Source organism: Salmo salar, chromosome ssa27, assembly GCF_905237065.1.
Source record: "Salmo salar chromosome ssa27, Ssal_v3.1, whole genome shotgun sequence".
Lineage (NCBI taxonomy): Eukaryota > Metazoa > Chordata > Actinopteri > Salmoniformes > Salmonidae > Salmo > Salmo salar.
The window spans coordinates 10,714,710-10,739,572 of NC_059468.1; the positions used below are offsets into that span (position 1 = coordinate 10,714,710).

Sequence of the window (24,863 nt, forward strand, 5' to 3'; positions counted from 1 at the left end):
TATTTATTTCAGCTTTTATTTCTTTCATCACATTCCCAGTGTGTCAGAAGTTTACATACACTCAATTAGTATTTGGTAGCATTGCCTTTAAATTGTTTAACTTGGGTCAAAGGTTTCAGGTAGCCTTCCACAAGCTTCCCACAATAAGTTGGGTGAATTTTGGCCCATTCCTCCTGACAGAGCTGGTGTAACTGAGTCAGGTTTGTAGGCCTCCTTGCTCGCACACACTTTTTCAGTTCTGCCCACAAATTTTCTATGGGATTGAGGTCAGGGCTTTGTGATGGACACAGTGGCGGTTCTAGACCATTTCACCTGGGGGGGCCAAGCTGGGGCCAGTTGTACTGTTAGAGGGGCCAGTTACACTAGACGTTATTGTCATATCGTTTTCTTCACTGCATTGCAGGCATTAGCAGGTAAAAGACCATGTTCATAATCATTAGTGTTCCACGTTGCCACTGTCTAATAACGGATGTAAAAAAAGAACGATAACTAATTTTTGCTATGTAAAAATTATTTCATACTCCACATTTAGGGGGGCCACAAGGGGGTCCAAAATTGTTGTCACAGGGGCACTGCCCCCCCCCCCAGAACCGACCCTGGATGGCCACTCCAATACCTTGACTTTGTTGTCCTTAAGCCATTTTGCCACAACTTTGGAAGTATGTTTTGGGGTCATTGTCCATTTGGAAGACCCATTTGTGACCAAGCTTTAACTTCTTGACTGATGTCTTCAGTTGTTGCTTCAATATATCCACATAATTTTCCTACCTCATGATGCCATCTATTTTGTGAAGTGCACCAGTCCCTCCTGCAGCAAAGCACCTCCACAACATGATGCTGCCACCTCCGTGCTTCACGGTTGGGATGGTGTTCTTCGGCTTGCAAGCCTCCCCCTTTTTCCTCCAAACAGAACGATGGTCATTATGGCCGAACAGTTATATTTTTGTTTCATCAGACAAGAGGACAATTCTCCAAAAAGTACGATCTTTGTCCCCACATGCAGTTGCAAACCGCAGTCTGGCTTTTTTATGGCGGTTTTGGAGCAGTCTTCCTTGCTGAGCGGCCTTTCAGGTTATGTCGTTAAAGGACTCATTTTACTGTGGATATATACTTTTGTACCTGTTTCTCCAGCATCTTCACAAGGCCCTTTGATGTTGTTCTCGGATTGATTTGCACTTTTCGCACCAAAGTACGTTCATCTCTAGGAGACAGAACGCATATCCTTCCTGAGCGGTATGATGGCTGCATATGCTGGTCCCATGGTGTTTATACTTACGTACTATTGTTTGTACAGATGAACGTGGCACCTTCAGGTGTTTGGAAATTGCTCCCAAGGATGAACCAGACTTGTGGAGGTCTACAATTTGTTTTCTGAGGTCTTGGCTGATTTCTTTTGATTTTCCCATGATGTCAAGCAAGGAGGCACGGAGTTTGAAGGTAGGCCTTGAAATACATCCACAGGCACACCTCCAATTGACTCAAATGATGTCAATTAGCCTATCAGAAGCTTCTAAAGCATGACATCATTTTCTGGAATTTTCCAAACTGTTTAAAGGCACAGTCAACTTAGTGTATGTAAACTTCTGACCCACTGGAATTGTGATACAGTGAATTCTAAGTGAAATAATCTGTCTGTAAACAATTGTTGGAAAAATTGCTTGTGTCATGCACAAAGTAGATGTCCTAACCGACTTGCCAAAGCTATAGTTTGTTAACAAGAAATTTGAGGAGTGGTGGAAAAACAAGTTAATGACTCCAACCTAAGTGTATGTAAACTTCCGACTTCAACTGTAAATCAAAATGTTGAATCCAATAGTGCATGGTTGTCAAGCTTCCAACAAGTCAAATGTTCCACATTGTTCTTTGAATGCTTATTTTGAAACATACACTGAAAAGCATGGACAGACAAAATCCACCAAGACAGGAATGGTACAGTATTAAAACCTTTACTCGGACATGATACAACAGAAACAGATTCCAAATTAAATGACAAAAAAATGACTTTCCTTCCCCAAAACACACAACAGTCAATCATTTCCACATGTATGCTGGAGTCAGAGATAAAAACATGACAAAAAAAAATAGACATGAGAAAAAGGAAACTGAAGCTCCCATGTGATATAACAGTTCCTGCATGTGTTTAATAGTCCTGAATACAGACAGATGAATAGCGCGGTCAAAGGAAAGAGTCAAGCACAACAAAGAAGCAGTGTATTTTGGCGGGAATCAACGACAGGAAATCTCGAGATCTAACGAAAACAGCTTTTCTTGATCAACAAAACAACTCTGATCAAGTGAAAGTCTACCATCCTAAGCACTTATCCCAGTTTGCACGCATTCTCCTCTGAGCATGTTGAGGTGGCCCTCCCCTCAAGTTCATCTGCATAATGGGACACTATGCAGAGACGTGACTTCAGCGCGCACCTTTGGGATCTATGCATTGGCTCCAATTTTTTTCTCAGCTTAAGCCAAGGTTTGCTGGCAGTGTCCAATGCATATTTTTCTACGTTAACACACTCCTGTTTGCGCTGGACACGGAAGACAAAACCGTGATCCAAATAGCCAAATTATCGGTGCACGTTCCTAGCTTGTAACTCTGCCCTCTTGGGCCACTTAAAGAAAAGCACCAATGCACAGTATAATCACCATAGGGACCACCCCGACTAGTGCCCTCCCCCTTGCTGTGGCACCTTTCTTATAAAGGGGAGTTCTTTAGTGACAAAGCACAACACTCTGAATACTCAACAGTCAGCCACGGGGCCTCAGCGTGGCACAGCATCAACGCTGGCATTCACACCTGTTTGGCAGTGTTACGTCATCACAGGGGTGGCACCAACCAACCGCATGGGGTGTTTTGATCATTATAGAGTTGACCTTTGCACCAGGGTGCCTATTAAATAAGTATTGCATCCCGCTAGATACCAACACATAACAGCTTCACAGGCTGCAAAAGTTGAAGCGTTTTTTTTTTTTTTAAGGAAGTGATTTCATAAGTAAGTTGAAGATAAATGAACGTAATCAAAAGGTCCAGGCGTCTGCCTTGAGTGCACGCGGTCACGAGGGACACGCATCTTTGGGCCGCACGCCGGCGGTCTGTCTCCAAGGGCGAAGACCGCCGCAGCACTGCCATCAAGTAATACCAAAGGGACACTGCACTCGGTTGGCAAGGGAAGAGAAGGGCCCGGGCAACGTGTCCGCAAATTTACGCCCCACTTCGCTTGCGCCCATGCTCTTCTGTGCATCTTTCTGTGTTGTTGAAAACCTCTCTCCATGCTGCAGCACACCCAAGCTTGCTGGTATAACCAGACCAAGACTTCATTGTACACAGTGGGCATAGTGACATATCAACACAGGCACATAAACATAGTGTACAGGCAGTTCAAAAAAATCTTCTTCTGATGAACTGTCTGCCTGAACAACCTGAAAATGCTTAGCTTATAGAACCTGTAGAATTCTTATAGGGCTGTTATACGTATACGAAGTAATCTCTGCTCACAGCTAAACTGAATTTTATAGGACAAGACACAGCATAACAAGGGATTCACTTTAAAATGCACTGTTACAGCACTAGAAGAGGCAAGTGAGTCATTTTGACTAAATATGACATTTAAATATCTCTGCCATTTTTAAAGTCATGCCTCCCTCAGTCTGACTTTTCCTAAATATGTCTATTTAACACACGCATGTTAGCATTTTGTGTTATAAGCAGTTTTAAAAAGAGGATATATATTTTTCGGAGCGACAAGTGACCTTTTCAAATCCTCCTACGGAGTCACATGCAGGTAAGACTGATTTCTATATAGTATCCAAAATTGGCTCTATTTCAAAATATCACTTTTCCAATAATGACCTCTGTTCCATGAGCTCTACACTTGAGCATGATAAAACATATAGCCTACAGTAACAAACTAATGAAAATGCTATTTTGTTCTTTGAAATAATATTTTTTTTGGCATTCTGTTACCTAAGACCTTCATAAACACAAGCAAAATATTATTTTCCCAATAGCATATATGAAATTAATTTATTAGACTGTTAGAATGTTGGAGTCAAAGACTTCGTTTTGGCTTGAAGAGGGGTCCCTCAAGGCCAGGCTTTTCTAGTGTTAAGAAATGGGAGATTGAAATGCGTTCACATTCAACTGAGGAAGCTCCCCCCAAAAAACGAGGGAATTACACGAGGGGTTGTTGCCAACATCGTGGTTCACACTGGGGATACACAGATAAGATACTCTACCCTGTGGGACTAAATTCGTTAAGACTGATCTCGAGTTCTACTCATTCATTTTATTCTGCAGAGACTGATTCCGAATTCGATTCAGAGCTCTGAAATCGGGATGCAACAACAAGCGACGCAGCTCTTCTCTACATTCGCAATCTGGACACTGAGGAACAGAGCGTGTATATTCACATGTATAGACGTACATAAACCCGACGGGCATGTAAATGGTCTACAGTGCTCCCACGGCCTGTTCACAGGCTTGGAGTAGGACACCCTGTTAGACAGGTATCATCCTCCATATCCACATTACATGGGGGAGGTGTTCCTCTCCCGCCAGAAAGGGCTGACTGCAAGTCAATGTAGGGGATCGGCTGAAAAGAGTACGGCCGAGTGGGAATCCTATTCTAAGTAGACCTCAGTTTCAAGAGGGAAAAAAGGTGGAGGGTGTGTACTTGCACACTCTTAGCGTTTTGTTTGTGTACTGCGTTTGCATTGGTGGGAGGAGCTATATGAGGACGGGCTCATTGTAATGGCGGGAATGGAATAAATGGAATGGTACCAAACACATGGAAACAACGTGTTTGACAGCATTCTACTGAACGGGCGGCAGGAAGCCTAGCGGTTAAGATAGTTGGGACAGTAACCGAAAGGTTGCTGGTTCTAATCCCTGAGCCAACTAGGTGAAGAATCTGCCGATGTGCCCTTGAGCAAGGCACTTAACCCTAATTGCTCCTCTAAGTCGCTCTGCTTAAGAGCGTCTTCTAAAATTACTAAAATGTAAATTCCATTCGAGCCATTACAATGAGCCCATCCTCCTACAGCGCCTACCACCAGCCTCCACTGGTGTAAACACGCACATCTATAATTGTAAGACCATGAGTCGTGTAGCACCCAACTTTAGGACAGTTGAACTTCTGTCCAGTAAGCGATACAGCAATCTCTATTCTACATCCTAATTTTTGTTCTGAATGGTAAATAATACCAATCTCCAAATACTTCATAAACGACCCACACATCTAAATCCTTCTATGCACACAATATGGTCTCAATCGTTATGCATCCGCCAATATTGCTCACGTTGTGTGTAACGATGCCCTTTTAATATTTCAGTTCAAAGTTTGTATCTAATGTGTTGACAGCTAGTTCTGTTATGGGGGGGAGCTGAATCGGCCCCTATTGCTTAGCTTTGTGTAAGCAGACCACACAATACAGTCACGGTAGATGGCTGGCAGGGTCATCGGCTGAAGCCAACCAATCAACTCCACAATAAAACACAAAGTATTGTCACAGGCTGGGCAGGCTAAGGGGGCGGGATCTATCGCCCTGCCCGTGACACAGCAGCCCTATAGAATACCATCGCGTCAAGAGTGACGGAACTACTAGCACAACAACTAGACCTAATAGTCAGTGACAACAAGGTGGGGTTTTCAAGCTTAAAATCCAGTCTATGGGTAAAACCCTTTACAATTATATATATATATATATATATATATATATATTTTTTTTTTACAGTACATATTGAATGTGTACAATATCTGTTCATATTGCTAATCGGGGAATACTTTTTGTTGTGTGCTAATATGCTTGCTAACCCCTGTGTTTTCCCTACTGTATGCACATATTGGGATTGCCCAGTCGCGCTCTAGTGAAGGAGCAGATGTGTCATCTTATTTACATATTGTAGAAGGGGAGTTGTAGGGGGTACACTAGACCACTGGAACAAGATATCTAATGATATCAAGGCTTTCACAGAACGAAGCACGGCCATTAACACCTTGGCTCTTGAGAAGACATATGATGAGAGATGGAGAGATTCGTTGTGGTTGCCCCAGTTTCTTAAAAGCTGGGCAGATAGGTTTCTGCAACAAATGTTTACTTACACAGTAATGTTTCACAGAGTGCAAAAATGACCATTAGCAAAGTAGAGGGTATCAAACAAAAAGAAACATCTACAACAGCACCAATGAACGCAGTGCTCTTGAACAAGGTTGCACTCACTTCCTGTGCCCAATGGCCCTTGTTTGGACTTAGAGAACAAACAGCAACATGCAACAAAGAACACATCTTTACAAGTCAGTTTCTCTTTGAAAGCCTGGTGTGAGCTTTAAGGGCGAACCAAAGTGCCCCCTCCTTGGATTTCAATGCCTTAAAAAGGTCTCATTTTAAGAGTACAGTACTTTAGAATGAATTCAGCGCATTTAAGCATGAATAAAGCATACTATTCAAATCACATTCGGATTGGTGAACTCAGAGGGGCGTGTCTGCCTCTACTGGCTGTGTCCTGACCAATAGAAGTTGGGTGACAGTTGATTGAAATATTACGCACCTGATCATGACGCGTTTGGGTTAAACCCAAGAGTAAAGCCTAAGACGGAGTAAGCCACTCGTCATATCTATGCGCACAGCAATGTATCTGAATAACCTACGAACCCCACAAGAAGCTGAGAGGTCTACCGGATTCGCAGAAGCGTTTACACTCAAAGCTGGAGGCTGCCAACTGAAGGATAACTCATGATAAAACGTGTATATGCCGTTAGAAAGGAGATACTTCAATGTGTCTTAACCTCTACTGTGAAAAAGTGTTTGCTTCTGTGTGTTTGACAGCATATGGTCTTTCGGAGCTGTATAAGCTTGGGGGAGGGGGTTATGGGTGAAGAAGGGGTGGTGGGGTTGGTGTGAGTGGGACATCAAAACCAGCAGACATGGTGAAGCCCCAGAACCAGGGTGCCAGAACTAGAACCCCTGGTGCAAAATGGACCAGGGCAGAACCTGGTTCTTAGGTCAGCTGGTGGGGCGCCTCTAGCATCTCCATGAGAAATGTGTCGATAGGGGTGTCGCCAATCAGCTTGAAGAAGAACAGGTGCTCCAGGCACTTCAGGCCAATGGAGCGCAGCGCTGGCAGCCGGAGGAGGAGCTTAGCGAACCTGGGGCGATGGGGGAGAACGAGTGAGGTCAATCATGGCGGTGACGTGGGAGTATTGTGCGGATAGGTGCTATAGTATGTCTGTGTGTTTCTCTTGTACCTGCCCTGCTGGTCCGGGTATCTCTGTTTACAATAGGACTCCAGCGATGCGTACACTTTCTCCCTCAGCAATTCCACTTCACTTGGGCTGGACAGGCCCTTAGCATCTGAATGCAGGAACAAACACAGGCACTATAGAACCGAGAATAATTTACATGTGATTCTTCCTGACATCATGCTATATCGGGGATGAAATGACTGAAGTCATAAACTGGTCTGAAACGGCTTAAATCGTTAACTTGTCTCAAACCATTATTTGAGCGGATATCATTACCTGGGTTGAAGAGGATGATGGCTCGGAGGCAGCCGAGCTCGGTCTTGTCCATCTGCATGTCTCTCATCTTACTGACCAGCTCAGTGAGAACTCTACAACCAGGGTCGAGGAGGGGGAGGTGTGACAGAGGGACGAGAGAACGGGAGGAGATGGGTTAGCATCTTCTTTAGGGTTTACCACAGTTCCACTCAACGATGCAGCAATTAAATAAAGAAAGTAACAGAAGGGCAGGGGGGCTGGGATACAAGTTTTACATCCTCTTTACACTATGCATTTAAACGTTACACTACAACCACACAATCTATAAATTCCATCCAAGCCCAAACCACACTTTTCTTATTTATAAACTACTGCACGTCGCAAAAAATGTTGGGTAATGCAATAATTTAATAAGGACAGAAAGAAGATGAAGGGAAGGAAGTTAGCAGCTGGTGTTTTGTCGACGCTGCGCCAGCGACCAGTCGAGCCTGCACTACGACAGAAAAGAGGAAAAACAGAACACAACACGAGCGGACAAGATACACACGACCCGCTCTTTTACCTGGGCTAATTACAGCACTTTCTTTGCCAGATTCTCTCACTCAACAACTGGGCCAAGAAAAGCGTTTATTTTGTGGCGTTGTTTTGTTTTGTGTTCGTTGTTGATAGGGGAAGGTAGGCGTGTAGTGATGTCATTACCTGTCAAATATGGCTCCAACCTCTGCATTGTGCGCACTCTCCCTGTGTATTCAATTACAATGTGTTATTACAATGTTATTACACAGTTACATTGTTATTACATTGTCCCCCCCTGCGTTGGTTTGGGCCCAGAGGAACAGGTAGGTTAGACTCTACATTGCATTTTGGTGCCCAGTTCCACTTCTGGGACTAACAAGCTACAGGCTCTTGTTGATGGAGACTTGGCCTGATGAAAATGTTTTAGATAGCATTAAAACTATGGGAAGTAAAGCTTGAGGAATGACAAAAATATGCCAAATGTAACACAGCAATAAATAGATCCGAGACATTTGAGCACAGACAAGATTTAAAGGAGAAAACTTTCATATTGGGTCTGATTGAAATAGGGCAAATAGATATTATTTATTTAATGTTTTAGTTTTTTAATTAACCTTTATTTAACTAGTTCTATACAGTATTACCCAAGACCTCTGCTTATCTTCACTAGCATTGCATTTTAGGCATACTTCATTGTACCCTCGATAATTAGCATATACAAATTTCTGGGTAGGTACGGATCATTTAAAAAAATCCTTCATGTAAATGGTTTAACCAAATCAGCACAAAAGGGTTATGGGTATTAGCATGGGCCAATGACAGTAGAGCAGAGAAGCATAAGCCAATAGAGGAGCGTAATAAATAGTCAAAGGAACAATGCAGTAATATGATCAGGGCAGTTTAATCATCTTAATCAAATCGATTTGGCATAAATCATAAATGAATGAAGGAAAATAATGTTTTTTTTAGGAAACAAAAAAAGACACGTGAGGATAAAAAAATGAGAATTGAGAGATTTCACACAACAACAAAAAAAACATTCAGCGGACCACATTTACGGAAGGATGTCTAGATTGCGATGAATCTGAAACAAAAGCCTGCAACCAGTTAATCCAAGAGATGCTTAAATTCCTGTGGGAATTGGGAGTCTTGCAGTTTACGAACTATTAATAACAATGTAATTACTGTGTAATAAACAATGAATTCACACCATGTGATGTGGCGACCCTATTGAGTTGGGGTGGGCACGCGATGAGCGCAGGATTTTACTCAAGACCGGTGCCATGCCGATGATTAAAGGCAATTTTACGCTACTGAATAAAATACTGACATCTGCCAATGTAAAATGGAATAGATGAATGTGCCCCGTGTGTGTGTGTGTGTGTGGCTGTGTTGGGGGGGAGGTATCCTAGTGAAATCAACAGTGACGTCTACAGTACATGAAGCATTAGTCCCCAGCGTTCTGGCACGCTGCATCATTCTAGAGGCAGTCTAAAGGCGTCAGCATGCTTCAGTTCGGCTGGCACCTGGCCAAACTCAGCTAGCCGAACCGAACGAGCGTGCTCGCATACTCCCTTAAAAGACCTTTGCTTGCAAAACGAAAAAAAAAGCGCGCAATAGTACTGTTTGTCCATTTTGAGACACCGTAGCCAGTATACACTTACTCAAAATAATCAAAATGAATCTAAGATAACTAAACTAAAAAAAATCTGTCATTAATCTAGACGTTTTTGCCTGAATAGATGTCAGTCGTGCAATTTTACATCTAAGATGTTTGGTGTATTTTCAATGAAAAAATGTACATGAAAACAAGTCGTCTCTTGTTGAACGACAACAAAGACTTCACTGAAGAATCCCTACTGCTGACCAATGACCAATGAAAGGTCGTAGACTTTGTCTCTGAACTTCGGCTTGCCTCCAGAAAAAATGCTGGGTGCTCGAACAGCCGAAAAAAATCCTCACCGTAGTCCAAAACGAACAAAAACGTCACAAAATGTAATCATAATATAGGCACGAACTCTACCGAAAGTGCTCCATTCTCCCTTTAGTCAGGAAAATTATTCAGCTCATTTCAACAAACTCATCTGGACTCCAAAGAGAAATGGCCATTTAATGAATAATAACAGTAACAGGCATGACCATGACTGAAAATTATGTTCTACAAACACATGTATGGTAAAGTGTTTATATGATGGCGTGTATGATCAAATAAAATAAAACTGCCATTACAAAAACACTAGACATTAAGTGTCGACTGTTTACGGAAAAACCAATGCAGAATGCTTAAAATCATTCAGGGGCACCTTTTTTTTCAATCTTTCTCCCTGCAGTTTTAAGCTTTTATTTGAAAATGAACATGTAAAAGGCTGCTTCACCGAGGTCCATCGCACATGTGTGTGTTACCTGTCGAAGATGGCTCCCACACCGGCACTGTGGGCGCTGTTCCTGTGCACGTGTAGGCCGGTGGCCAATAGGATGCCGTCCTTCACACTGATGGAGCGGTGAGAGAAGGAAGCGATCAGCAGCTCGTTCCAACCTGGAGAGAGACAGGGTCATCAGCCTATCCATGTAGGGCTGTGAACGGCTTGGATTTAATGAGGTCAAAGCTGAGCAGGGCTGTGTTCATTAGGGTGCATGACAAAAAACTTTTTCCAACTAAAACAAAACTAGTTTTATTGGATATGTCCAGGTAGTCCCTCCCTGTTTCAGTTAGCTTTCTTCCGTTTGGTGCCGATGAACATGAAATGGCGAAGGCTTTTTGAGCGTACCGGCACGTAGCAGGATGACCTGGTCGTCCAGGGCCAGCTCAGAGAAGTGGGGGACCCTCTTGGCCCACTCCACCAGGGTAAACAGCTGCTTGTCTGCAGCCTGGCAGATGTTGGTGACTGGGTCGTTGGGCTGGAGAGAAGAACAGAGAGACTGGCTTCAACATAGGGCACACAATAGAGACTGGAGACCTTAGGATCACATTTAAACTAAGCAGGTCATTTATCTCAGAATATATTGTATCACAATAAATTGTTGGCTCAGTCGCACAATCTCTAGACAGTGGAGCAAGAGAAGTTGGTATGTGTGCGTTGCGGGGTCAGACGGTGGGTCACACACACACATTTACCGAGCTGTCCCCGGAGCTCCCGTCTGCATGCAGCTCGGTCTTCTGTTCCACGGCCATCTCGGCCTCCAGGATCTTTTCCACGGGCATCTCCTCGTTGACGGCACTGGTCGACTCCACCTCGCTCTCCCGCTCCTTGTTCCTCTGGCGCTCTTCCTGCACGGCTGCAGGGGCACAGGAAGGGCAGACGGAAGGAGGGGACGAGAGAGTCGGGGAGCGAGAAGGAAAGAGGCACAGGAGGGGAAAGTAGGGAGCAGCAGAGGGAGAAGGATGGAGGGTGAAAAGATAAAGAAAGAGCAGGACAGGGAAGTGAGATGGAGAGGGAGGGAGAGAGCAAATGGGAAGCAAAGTGAAGAAAAAAAGAGAAAGGTGAGAGAGAAAGGAGGGGAAATAAAAAGAAAAGAGCAAGAAAAAAGTTGAGAGAGGAATGTGAAATGAGGAAAGTAAAAAATGACACAGGTAGAGGAAAAGGAGATACACAGATATGTACATTTCCCGGGTTAGTTCAAACGACAAAGCTTTTTTTTTACCTTTCACACCAGGGGTCTCAAACTCAAGGCCTGGGGGCCACATCAGGCTCGCAAGCTGCTTTCCTGTGGCCCCAAGACTGATATCTGATTCCCATCAGCCATCAAGAGAATTTTCCTATTACAATCACCCCACAATAAGGTATATTCCTATGGCACATTATAGGTTATATATATATATCTTTGAAGTCATCCCAAACCACATAAACTGGCACAACAATACCAATCATCTGTGCACCACCATCAGCAAATGCAGGGAAATATGTGAATCAGCCCGACACCACAGTAATATGATGGTAATACGATTTTACACAATGTCAGCGATACTGAGAACAGTAACACTAACTCCACGATAAGCGTTGTGTTGCTATCAGCGTTGTGTCAATGTGATGTTCTACCTGCTACACAGAGCATGTTGTTTTGAGAGCGGAGAGGACCAGAGGGGAAGAACATCTTTCCTCTGTTTTCCCCTACTGTACCTTACCATATTCATCAATTATGCGTAAGTACGATAGCTTTGGTCCAGTTTTTCGCAAGCACTCATTAAACTGTTGGTAGTGGTTGTACTAAATGATCCTCTAATTACACAAGTTGCCTTTGTGAACCTAGCTAGTCAACGTAGCTAGCTAGCTAGAAGTAGTAGCTTCTTGACTTCATAAATCTTAGTAAAATAACCAGTGGAGTATAGTGGAGGCTATTTGCAACCAAAATCAACTTTATTTCTCATTATTCCAATTTACAAGATTGAATGAACGCGGCGTCAAGAATTGAACCTTTGCGATTCCTGAGCTTGGGCGCTGCCATTGGACATGACGCAACGCGAGCACAAGGGTAGTGAAGCAGCTTTCATTGATTTCAAAGGAAGCATTTCCTCAACGGCTGATGGCAATGTTGTACGCCCGATGGCTATAGTATATCAGGGCCTTAAGACTTACATTGCGCCTGGTAATTAGAGTTTTATACCAATACATTCTGCAACATACCTCACCCAGAAATGGACCATCACAACAAAACAACATAAAATATTGTTGTTTTACCTCTTGACCAAATAAAACATTTGAAAAATGCACAAACATTAGAAAAAGGATGATTGTTTCAAAGTCTTGTAGACAAGAGAGCGCCGTCTTCCGTGTGGTATGGTCCATTTCTGAGCACTGACATAAAACTACATAACAAGTACTCTGCACTATTCCCCACCAACTAATTAAATGCCATTCTCCTTACATCTCTGTCGTTCATCTTGGACCACTACAGAAGATGGGAGAGAGAAAACGAGAGGAAACAAGAGGGGAGAGAGAGGGGGACAGGGGTTAGTGTTTACAAGGCTCTCCATCCCCCTCTCTCTACCTCTTTCTCGTTCTTTCCATCCCCTTTGAGTACAATCAATACTCTGCCCTTAGAAATTCATATTACAATACTCAAAAATTATTAAATGCTCTTAGACATCTTTATTATACATAGATTATTTCAGTGGATTTAAAAACAGCAATTGGAAATAGGTTTATAGCAAGTAGGCTATACAATCTTTTCGGCAACAATGTCAAACAGTGTTATTTCAGCAGGGCAACAGGACGGTTGGTGAGTGGGGGTCTTCGGGTTAGGGGACACAAGGGGCCCCATCCCTCTTACTTCTACTTTCTTACTGTAGCAAGTCAGACCCAATTTCAATAAGGATCCTAGCTCTCCCTCACTCTTTCTGTCTTGTCGCAGTCCCGCTCCTCATGTCTCCAATTGCATCCCTCTCGGCCTCTCCCTCCATTTCAAGCCTTACCTGGTGATAGCGTTGCCCTTTAATAAGCCATATTGAATGCTAGTTGAGGACAGCAGACTGCTAGGCTCCCCCCTTACCTTCCCTCTTCATGCCACAGGCCAGGCACTTCTGGTAGCGACAGTACTGGCAGCGGTTGCGCTGGCGTTTGTCCACCAGGCAGTCCTTGTTGTCCCGGCAGGTGTAGCTCAGGTCCTTGCGTACCGTGCGCTTGAAGAAACCCTTGCAGCCCTCGCAGCTGTGCACTCCGTAGTGCTTACCTATAGAGAGAATGACAAGAAAGAGGAATGCAAATTGACAACAATAGAGAGGGAATAGGGGGATAGCAAAAGGAGGGAAGGTTACATCAGTAACAAACACCTTTCAATCGTTCAGGCACTAAGCCTAAAGCGCATAGTTCTTCAGGTGTGATGGCAATGAACATACATGGAAGTGTTTCGGCCCCTTTTAGTAGAAACTGAACTGGTACAGACAAGGGAGAGATGGAAAAACAATTCGCTACTGTGTTTTAAACATTTTCCGCAGCTTTTTTTTAAACAATTTTCTACACTACGGAAAGGTAACCCCAAATCTAGGGTTATATGACGTTTCCATACCATAAGGCTATAAGTCCATGTAGCCAATGCCATGTTGTGTAGATCCCACTATGCACAGCGGAAATCTATGGGTGTCAAACCCAAATTCATGAGAAACATCCACACCACCTAACTAAATTTCATTCAACGCCTGTACAATTTTGGACAGAACTACCCTTTAATAAACAAAGCATATTGCACTACTGCTTCTCTCTCAACCCCCCCCCGACCCTAAATCAACCCCCCAGTCAGTCCTATAGATGGAAGAGTATATAGTTCAACTGGTCTTCTTACAGGCGATTCATACGCCATTCAATTAATCTCCGATCTCCACAAGAGCATAGGGTCTAGGGGCCAGTTTGGGATTGGGCCTAGACTTACCGGAGGAGCGGTCACCACAGATGGCACACAGGCGCTTTTGGGAGAGCATGGGGCCCCCTGGGCTGTGGCCTCCCAGCCCGAACGGAGGCTTCACGTCATCCGAGCTGCTGACCGCGTGCAGGCCCGACATGGAAACTGTGGAGTTGATCTGGAGGCAGAGAGAAAGGTGGGAGGGGATAAGGGCAGGAGTGAGAGGGGAGGATGTGTCATGTACTGACAGCACATCGCTCCTTAAGTTTGATTATTTGGAGTCATAGATGCAGAGCTGTCATATTTCAAGAAAAATGACAAAAAACATCAGTACTTTCATGCATCCAACAATCACATACATATTGCCTGCTATCTTTTTGAGTGGGCTGGTTGATCAGTGTTAAAGCCACATTCAGTTACCCGTTCGCACGCCCAGGCATCATTGGTCGGAGAAAAGAGCCTCCCTCGCCCTCAAAGCAATAGAGATTACAGAGCACTTCTCGCCCTCACCAGTTCAACCAGGTTAAGTCTCAAGGCATCCTCATAGCCGGATTAGGACATTTGAGGAGAATCAGAGGCAAAAAGTGAAATGGGGGGAGGGAGGAGAAAGAAAGAGAAAAAGCAAGGGAGGGAGAGGAGGAGAAATAACACTGAAAAGGACCATCTGATGTGAGAGGAGATAGAGGAAATAAAACAACCAATATAGAGAAAGGCAGAGGTGGTAATAGAGGGGGAGGGAGGGGGGGGGGTTCTTACCTCTGCACTCCTGGTATACATATTGATCTGTGAAGTAAAAAGAAAGGGATGAAGTAGAGGGCAGGGGAGGAGAGAAAGAGGGATGGATGGGCACACTCAGGGACGGAGAGTACGGGTATTTGTTTGGATATTCACTACTATGCTGCCACTACGAGCCCCTTGGACCAATCATTTTGTGCCGGGAAGAAAAAGAAAAAATCTACATAAATGTTCGCAAACGCAGATATATTAAATGTAGATTTAAAAACTATACATTGTGCATGTGAATTTATGGATTTTATGTACAGTACTAGTCAAAAGTTTGGACACACCTACTCATTCCAGGGTTTTTCCTTTTGTTTTACTATTTTCTACATTGTAAAATAATAGTGAAGACATCAAAACTATGAAATAACACATACAGCCCTCTTCTGTATACCAACCCTAGTTTGTCACAACATAGCTGATTGGCTCAAACGCATGAAGAGGGAAAGAAATTCCACAAATTAACAAGACACACCTGTTAATTGAAATGCATTCCAGGTGACTACCTTGTGAAGATGGTTAAGAGAATGCCAAGAGTGTGCAAAGCTGTCATCAAGGCAAATGGTGGCTATTTGAAGAATCTACAATATAAAACACATTTTGATTTGTTTAACACTTTTTTGGTTACTACATGATTTTTGGATACTACATGATGTGTTATTTCATAGTTTTGATATGTTCACTATTATTCTACAATGTAGAAAATAGTAAAAATAAAGAAAAACCTTTGAATGAGTAGGTGTGTCCAAACTTGACTGGTACTGTATATATTTCATGGAAATATTGCAGAATGTGTTCCCTATTTTCTAGTCATACGCAGGAAGAGGACAGGGAGCGTTTGATCTTTTGATGTGTGGTTTTGAGGGCAACCAATGATTCATCCACTGGCACCCTTGATCTAAAATGTCATAATTTAACCATTACTCAATTAATTTAATATTTGGTGAGGTTTTTAAAGTCAGAACGCATTGAAAGAAAAAGGCCAACATGTTTAATAAAAGTACCCAAATAATGCTGTTTTGTGGTTGATTTCACAGATAAAAAATTAGCTACTTTTAAAATCAATGATTTACAACATTTAGATATGTATGGTTTCACATTTGCCTTTGGTAGTTATCCACAACTTCACTTGACCTATAAGGCTGGGAATTGACAGGGACCTCACGATACGATATTATCACGAGGCTTAGGTGTCGATACGATATGTATTGCGATTCTCGTGATTCTATATGTATTGCGATTCGATACTGTGATTTTATTGCGATTCGATGTTCCAAACATATTGCTCACCATATATGTCTGCTGCATAGGGACAAGAGAGAGACATGATAATACGAGTTTTGATCAGCCATGGAAATAAAAGTGCTGAAAACAAATTGGCTCCCTATTTAAAAGATGATATGGAAAACAAGCTTTGAAGGAAAAATACTAGAGTTTTGATGCAGGTACAGCTAGCTCAAAAATAATATTGCGATATTGCCTAAACGATACCGTTTACCGTCAACAATTATATCCCTATATTTACCTATTCATTTTTCACCTATCACTATTTAACAATAACATACATCACAGTATATTGCACATTTTAGGAGTCGTAAAATAGCAGCCAATTGTTAATTTAGAATAAAAGTGAGCTCAACAAGTGATATTCTTCTCAACCAATCACCAGAGGCTGATGATACTGGCAGATACACACATGTTGACTGCAGCCTATGAAGTCACACTTGGTTCACACTGGCCACTACTGTAAAGCAGCATTTATTGACAATGGCGCCAACTTCCCATCTCTGAATGACCCTGAAAGGTGAAAGATGAGGCAGGAGAAGAGTGGTAGAACAGAACAGTGTTAGCTCCCTGTATGGAACTCAGGGCTCACCTGGGGGCTGCTGATGGGGCCGTAGCCCACCGAGGGTGTCCCGGGCAGACAGGGCGACCCCAGGGAGGAGCTGATGACAGAGAAGGGCGAGCCCATGCTGCTGATGGGGCTGTTGACGGCCGAGGTGACGGGCGGCAGAGAAGTCATGGCGGCAGCTGTGGGGGTCAGGGGTGGTGAGCGCTGGCCCGAGGGAGGGGAGGACACAGAGGAGCTGTCTGGGCTGCGGGAATCTGGTGAGAAACGACAGGGATTATATGCCAGAAAGTGATGACACCCTACATACAACTCAAGTTTAAGAAAAAAAATGAATGATAGTTCCCCTAGCTACAATAAAGTTAGTTCTGTGTGTGCTTACTTTTACAAGGGTCATGCCCAGGGGTGTCAAATGGGTATGGCAGAGTACAACAGTTGCAAACCCTAGATCAACACCAATTTAAAATAGGCCATTAAAATCATTCTAATCCCGATTAAAAGGCAAATACAGTGTAGCGGAATCAGAGAGATGGCTTTAGGATCATGCAGATGGCTCAGAACCGAGGCGGGAAGGCTGCTTTCGCGGCTGGCTGGCTGGCTTTGGGACAGCGCATTAATGCAGCTCCGCAGTGAACAGCGCAACTTTTTTCTCAAAACAGTGCAGAGGTGGTAGATGGTTAGTTAATTGCTGTTTGACATAAGATGAAACTAGAGTTTTTTTTAAGCCGGTGCTGGGCTAGTGTGTAGCAGCTCATTGTTGTAAGACAAGTGTTTGTAGAATGTCCCCTATCTACTAAGGTGAATGAAGTTACAGCAGCCAAGGTGATAATGGCTGGAGACAATTTTGGTTGTTTAAAATTGCATTTAGAGTTTTTAAACTGTGTAGAAATGCAGTAAATGACCCCTTATATAGCACTTGGAATAATTCTGTACAAGCAATAATTTATACCAATAATAACGAATTTGTAAAGTGTATTTCCAAAGTTCAATGCAAACCTTCAGAAAGTATTCACACTCGTTGACCTTTTCCACATTTTGTTGTTACAAAGTTGGATTAAAATCTATAATTGTCATTTTTTGTAAACAATCTACACAAAATACTCTAATGTCAAAGAAAAATGTAGAAAAATGAATTAATATAAATAAATAAAACACTATATCTTGATTAGATAAGTATTCAACACCCTGAGCCGATACATGCTAGAGTCACCTTTGTCAGCAATTACAGCTGTGAGTCTTTCTGGGTAAGTCTCTAAAAGCTTTGCACACCTGGACTGTACAATATTTGGCCATTAATCTTTTAAAAAGTATTCAGGCTCTGTCAAGTTGATTGTTAATCATTGCTAGACAACCATTTAAGTCTTGCCATAGATTTAAGCCAATTTAAGTCAAAACTGTAACTAGGCCACTCAGCAACATTCAATGTCGTCTTGGTAAGCAACTCCAGTCTATATATTTGGCCTCGTGTTTTAAGCAATTGTCCTGCTGAAAGATGAATTTGTCTCCAAGTGTCTGGTGGAAAGCAGGCTGAACCAGGTTTTCCTCTAGGATTTATTATTTATCCTAAAAAACGACCTAGTCCTTGCCGATGAAAAACATACCCATAACATTTTTGATTTTATTTTACCTTTATTTAACTAGGCAAGTCATTTAAGAGCAAATTCTTATTTTCAATGACGGCCTACTGGGGAACAGTGGGTTAACTGCCTTGTTCAGGGGCAGAAGGACAGATTTTTACCTTGTCAGCTCGGTGATTTGATCATGCAACCTTTCGGTTACTAGTCCAACGCTCTAACCACTTGGCTACCTGCCGCCCCATGTGGCACCGACCACCATGCTTGAAAATATGAAGAGTGGTACTCAATGGTTGTGCTTCCCCCCCCCCCAGTATTACTTTAGTGCCTTGTTGCAAACAGGATGCATGTTTTGTGTTAGTATTGTGGCGTAACTACAATGTTGTTGATCAATCCTCCGTTCTCCTATCATAGCCATTCAACTTTGTAACTGATTTAAAAATCATTGTTGGCCTCCTGGTGAAATCTCTGTGCGGTTTTATTCTTCTCTGGCAACTGAGTTAGGAAGGGAGCCTGCATATTTCCAGTGGCTGGGTGTAACGGTACACCATCCAAAGTGTAATTAATAACTGCACCTGGATCAAAAGGAACATTCAATGTCTGTTTTTTTTACCCCATCTACCAATAGGTGCCCTTCTTTGTGAGGCATTGAAAAACCTCCCTGGTCTTTGTGGTTGAATCTGTGCTTGAAATTCACTACTCGACTGAGGGACCTAACAGATAACTGTATGTGTGGGGTACAGCGATGGGGTAGTCATTTAAAAATCATCTTAAAACACTATTATTTCACACAGAGTGAGTCCATGCAACTTATTTGACTTGTTAAGCACATTTTTACTCTTGAACTTACTTAGGCTTGCCATAACAAAAGGGTTGAATACTTGACTCAAGACGTTTGATTTTGTATTAACTTGTAAACATTTCTAAAACCAAATTCCACTGACATTATAGGTTATTGTACGTAGATCAGTGACACAAAATCTAAGTTTAAATACATTTTTAAAATTCAGGCTGTAACACAAAATGTGGAAAAAGTCAAGGGGGGATACTTTCTGAAGGCAATACCAGGCAGAAAAGAAAACAGCAACAATACATCAAAAAGTAGAGGAAAGAAAATTTCAAATCAACCACCACGCATCAAACATTCTAATAGAAAACACAGACTTTAAGCAGACTAAGCGATCAAACATTAAAAGCTAGGTCTTTAGTTCGGTTTTAAACAAGGAAATTCAACCTGTCTCCTTGACATGTGTAGGTCACCCATGCTGCACAGGTTTGTAACTTACGTGAATCATCCTCGAGGGCCTTAAAAGGTGAGCAGCTAGAATCTTACATTTGATGCGGGTTGAATAAAGCAGGGTAGTCCGATTAATTAGTCTGTAATAAGCAATTCATTGGAATATACAGCCTGAAACTAATGACTGCAAAATCATGTAAATGTTCCTTACAAGCCAGAAAGTTTAATAAAATGACATTTGATTTTACTCTACCCATAACCAACTCAGTGGCCTTGTGGTTAGAGTGTCCGCACTGAGATTGGAAGGTTGTGAGTTCAATCTCTGGCCAAGTAATACCAAAGACTGTAAAAATGGGACCTGATGCGTCTCCGCTTGGCACTCAGCATTAAGGGGATAGATTTGGAGTAACAGGCTGACCACACCGCTCGCGGTTAGAATTACAAATCCATGTTATTCAGTTATTGCACCCACACTGCTTGCGAGCGTCTGCGTTGCCAAGGGCTAAAATGGAAGTCATTCCTATTTCTGACGCAGATCACGCTGCAAGTCCTGCCTCTCCCATCTCCTCATTGGTTTATAGAAGCAGGTACCCACGTGCCATCTCCTCATTGCTCCTCATTCCGTGTAAGGCCCAGCGATAGACTAGCGTCCTGTCCAGGGGGTGTACTTGTACATCAAGCTGCCTTGAGCGAAAGAAACAGGAGATAGGCTCCTGCCCTATGAGCTGTTCCGGATCGCACAAGCCAAGCCTACTTACTTACCGGTTGCCCAACACCATGTTGGTCGAAATTTGAAACAAAATATCCACAGGAAAGTATTGTTTAGCTGACTTTTTAAGAACGCCAGTACTGAAGTTTCTATCACCACCTAGCACATGCGCAAAACCATGTAAATACCTGCAGACTTCAGTATGCATGCATGCATCGCATGTTTGCTCATGACCGAAGGCACGTGCACAAGACGGATGTACATGCACGCAACGCAGGCAAACTAACTGAAGTCAAGTTTTATTAGTCGTATGTTCGGGATACACATGGTATACACCGTCCAACGAAATGCTTACTTCTTAACAATACAACAATAAGAAATAATAAAATATAAGAATATGAAAAAGTAAATGGCTCAGTAGAATAGAATAAACATTTAGCATAATTATAATACAGTATTTAGCAATCATAATAAGAGTCATGTAGCAGCAGTTGTGATGTTTGTTTGTTTGTGTGTGTGTGTGTGTGTGTGTGTGTGTGTGTGTGTGTGTGTGTGTGTGTGTGTGTGTGCGCCAAGGTGCGGAGAGTCAGTGGATGTGGTCAGTTCAGTTCAAGTGTTCAGTAGTCTGATGATGGATGTAGATGGAAACTGTCTGAGCCTTTTGATATCAGACCTCATGCTCCGATACCATCTGCCCGGCGGTAGGGGAGGGAACAGCTCGTGTTTGGGGTGTGATGACCGCTGCAGGCCTTCCTCAGGCACCATTTTGAGTAGATGTCCTGGATAGGTCCCAGTGATGTACTGGTGTCAGCAGGTGTTGACATGGTTTTGAGCATGTGCCAGGTGATAGAAATGTCAACTTCTGTACCGCCGCTCTAAACAGTTGAGTAAACAATACTTTCTTGTGGATATTTTGTGTCAAATTTCGACCTGAAAGTCCAACACCACAGAAAACTAACTAGTAGAGTCATTTCAAAGAATTGTATTAAACATTCTGGCTTGTAAGGAACATTTACACAATTCATTTCAAGGTGTATATACCAATACGTGTGTAGTAATCAGACTAAAAACTGGGGTGAAATGGTTTTTTGGTGTAATTTGTGAGTGCATCCTTGTAGATATAGCCAACTAGGCTATTCAGTTAGGTGGCTTAGTAACTTATGCCATTGCAAATATTGTCAACAAGCATCTCTAATGCACTAACTATAGTTGACCACTGCAGCTGGAACATAAAAACAAAATGCTGAAGTGGCTTGATAGCTAGCGAAATTCATTCGAAAACACCAGTGGCATTCTCTTACCTCTGCTGTCACCCATTACTACCTCCTTGGTGGAAAAGACGTGCTGGGACACCGATAGACGTGCTTCAATCACACTCGGCTATCTAACTCAAGACCGCGGACTCGGGCCCGGGCCAGAGTCGTTTTCGGATGACCAACAACAGGACTGGAAAAAATGGGGGGGAAATTCATGAAATAGACGCAAAAGTCAACATTTGGCATCAGACCAGTGCTTTTGAGAGGCACGTTTTTCATAACATGAGGCATAAGCATCCATTCTCATTTCTTTTTTTGTGTCTGCATTTTGGCCAAGAAGAAGCATGTCGTAAACGACCTAGCTAGCTGACGTTATATTTCTAAAATGACTAGCTACCTAGATTGTGACAAACGCGGAGTCAACAAAATTGTGGCCTATAGACAGTGGAGCCACAGATAGTAGAAGGACGTTTTGTATCAGTTGTGCAGTTAGCTACCATTAGCAACCTAGCTATCTAGCGTAGTCCAACAACCGACCAGAGAGAACTCGCAAAGTGATAGTTGGTCAGTTTGTAAACAATTCAACATTCTAGCTATGCATTACCCCAACAGTAAGATATAACGTTGATGCTAAAACAAACTATGCATCAACAATAATTATACCTAATTACTAACGTTTTTGACAGTGTAGTTTCTTCGCATGAAAAGATGTGGTGGTCAGGCCCCGAGTTCGCATGAAGAGATGTGGTGGTCAGGCCCCGAGTTCTTCCTCTCCTCTCTCCCCACTTTTCCTCGCCGTCAGCCCTCCCTTTCCCTGTACAGCCCTTCTGCCTGTGGCTGACGGAGTAGCTACCGTACCAAAAACAATACAGTTTGAAGAGGTTTCTGCATTACGATGCATTTACATGACACTTCAACATTCTATGGCAGCCATGTTAGCTCCCAATTAACATTACATGGGGAATATTTATTTTTTTAAATAGTATAAAACGGAATGTCTGTAATGAGCATTATGATGCATTTACATGACACTACCACATTAACATTACATGGGGAATATTTAAACAATGTTATGTAACTGAATGTCTTGAATTAGAAAAATATCCCAAATTCTAAAAGTTGGCCCAACTCTAAATACACAGAACCCAAATATAAACACAACACGCAACGATTTTAAAGATGTTACAGTTCATATAAGGAAATCAGTCATTTGAAATAAATTCATTAGTCCCTAATCTATCTGGTGTGATCACCATTGCCTCATGCAGTGTAAGACATCTACTTCACATAGAGTTGATCAGGCTTTTGATTGTGGCCTTTGGAATGTTGTCCCACTCCTCTTCAATGGCTGTGTGAAGTTGCGGGAACTGGATCATGCTGTCGTAAACGTCAATCCAGAGCATCCCAAACATGCTCAATGGTTGCTCAATTGGTGACTGGTGTGTATGCAGGCCATGGAAGAACTGGGACATTTTCAGCTTCCAGGAATTGTGTACAGAATCTTGCGACATGGGGCTGTGCATTATCATGCTGAAACATGAGGTGATGGCGGCAGATGAATGGCATGACAATGGGCCTCAGGATCACGTCATGATATCTCTGTGCATTCAAATTGCCATCGATAAAATGCAATTGTGTTCATTGTCCGTAGCTTATGCCTGGCTATACCATAACCCCACCGCCACCATGGGGCACTCTGTTCAGCAAACCGCTCGCCCACAAGACAACATACACCGTTGAAACCGGGATTAATCTGTGAAGAGCACATTTCTCAAGCGTGCCAGTGTAACCGATGTGAAATGGCTAGTTAGTTAGCGGTGGTGCGCGCTAATAGCGTTTCAATCAGTGACGTCACTCGCTCTGAGATTTGAAGTAGGGTTTCCCCTTCGGCTTTTGTGGCGCGATGGGTAACGATGCTTCGTGGGGTGTCAGTTGTTGATGTGTGCAAGGGTCCCTGGTTCGAGCCCGGGTTGGGGCGAAGAGAGGGACGGAACCTACACTGTTACACCAGTGGCCATCGAAGGTGAGCATTTGCCCACTGAAGTCGGTTACGATGTCGATCTGCAGTCAGGTCAAGACTCTTGTGAGGAAGATGAGCATGCAGATGAACTTCCCCGAGACAGTTTCTGACAGTTTGTACAGAAATTCTTTGGTTGTGCAAACCCACAGTCTCATCAGCTGTCCGGGTGGCTAGTCTCAGACGATCCCACAGGTGAAGAAGCCGGATGTGGAGGTCCTGGGCTGGTGTGGTTATACATGGTCTGCGGTTGGACTTACTTCCAAATTCTCTAAAAAGACGTTGGAAGCAGTTTATGGCAGAGAAATTAACATTCAATTCTCTGGCAACAGCTCTGGTAGACATTCCTGCAGTCGGTATGCTAATTGCACACTCCCTCAAAACTTGAAACATTGTGTTGTGTGACAAAACTGCACATTTTAGAGTGGCACAAGGTGCACCTGTGTAATGATCATGCTGTTTAAACAGCGTCTTGATATGCCACACCTGTCATGTGGATGGATTATCTTGGCAAAGGAGAAATGGTCACTAACAGGGATGTATACAAATTTATGCACAACATTTTAGAGAAATATTTTTGCGAGTTTGTAACATTTCTGGGATCTTTTATTTCAGCTCGTGAAACATGGGACCAACACTTTACGTTTTGCGTTTATATTTCTGTTCAGTGTATATGGCTCTGGGCACCAACGGCTTCTCCAATAGACAGGTTGGCTGATTAGCAACAAAACAGACGGGGTTGGCTTAGATTGTTGACATGTAACTATATTTCGTCTCCAATGTTTATTGAAAACATACATTTGCACAATGAGCACTTATCTCAAACACATCGTTACAGTTGCTAGCTAGCGAATTTGAACAATATTCGCATAGACGTCACGTGACAGTCAAAGCACCTCAAAATAAGACATGGCATCAAGATCAAACTAGAGGGTGACTTTACAAGTAAAGATGCGGGGCTTGCTTTAATTCTTTAAAAGTATTTTTGTGGTAACGGAAAAGTTTTACTATGATATTTCAAGCAAAGCAGTTACATACAGTGCACAAAACATTAGGAACACCTCTTTCCATGACATGACTGGCCAGGTGAATCCAG

At 42.9% G+C, this 24,863-nt stretch overlaps 1 protein-coding gene across 18 annotated transcripts; it reads right to left on the bottom strand.

Annotated features, from left to right (window-relative positions):
• Positions 1-1,930: 1,930 nt before the first annotated feature.
• On the bottom strand, positions 1,931-22,723 carry LOC106588394 (retinoic acid receptor RXR-beta-A). 18 transcript variants are annotated; one of them, XM_014177319.2, is made up of 14 exons: positions 22,426-22,723; positions 21,796-21,940; positions 17,002-17,231; positions 15,102-15,128; positions 14,376-14,523; positions 13,500-13,679; positions 12,876-12,899; positions 11,122-11,288; positions 10,781-10,910; positions 10,416-10,548; positions 8,196-8,237; positions 7,518-7,609; positions 7,245-7,350; positions 1,931-7,145 (listed from the first exon to the last, which is right to left on the bottom strand). In XM_014177319.2, the coding sequence occupies exons 2-14, from the start codon at positions 21,809-21,811 to the stop codon at positions 6,998-7,000; spliced, it is 1,443 nt and encodes a 480-aa protein (XP_014032794.1). In that variant the 5' UTR covers positions 21,812-21,940; positions 22,426-22,723; the 3' UTR covers positions 1,931-6,997. The 18 variants fall into 18 exon arrangements, with proteins under 18 accessions (XP_014032794.1, XP_045565591.1, XP_014032801.1 ...); XM_045709635.1 differs by lacking the exon at positions 15,102-15,128; XM_014177326.2 differs by lacking the exon at positions 15,102-15,128 and having other exon boundaries at positions 11,128-11,288; positions 22,426-22,722.
• Between the last annotated feature and the right edge of the window lie 2,140 nt (positions 22,724-24,863).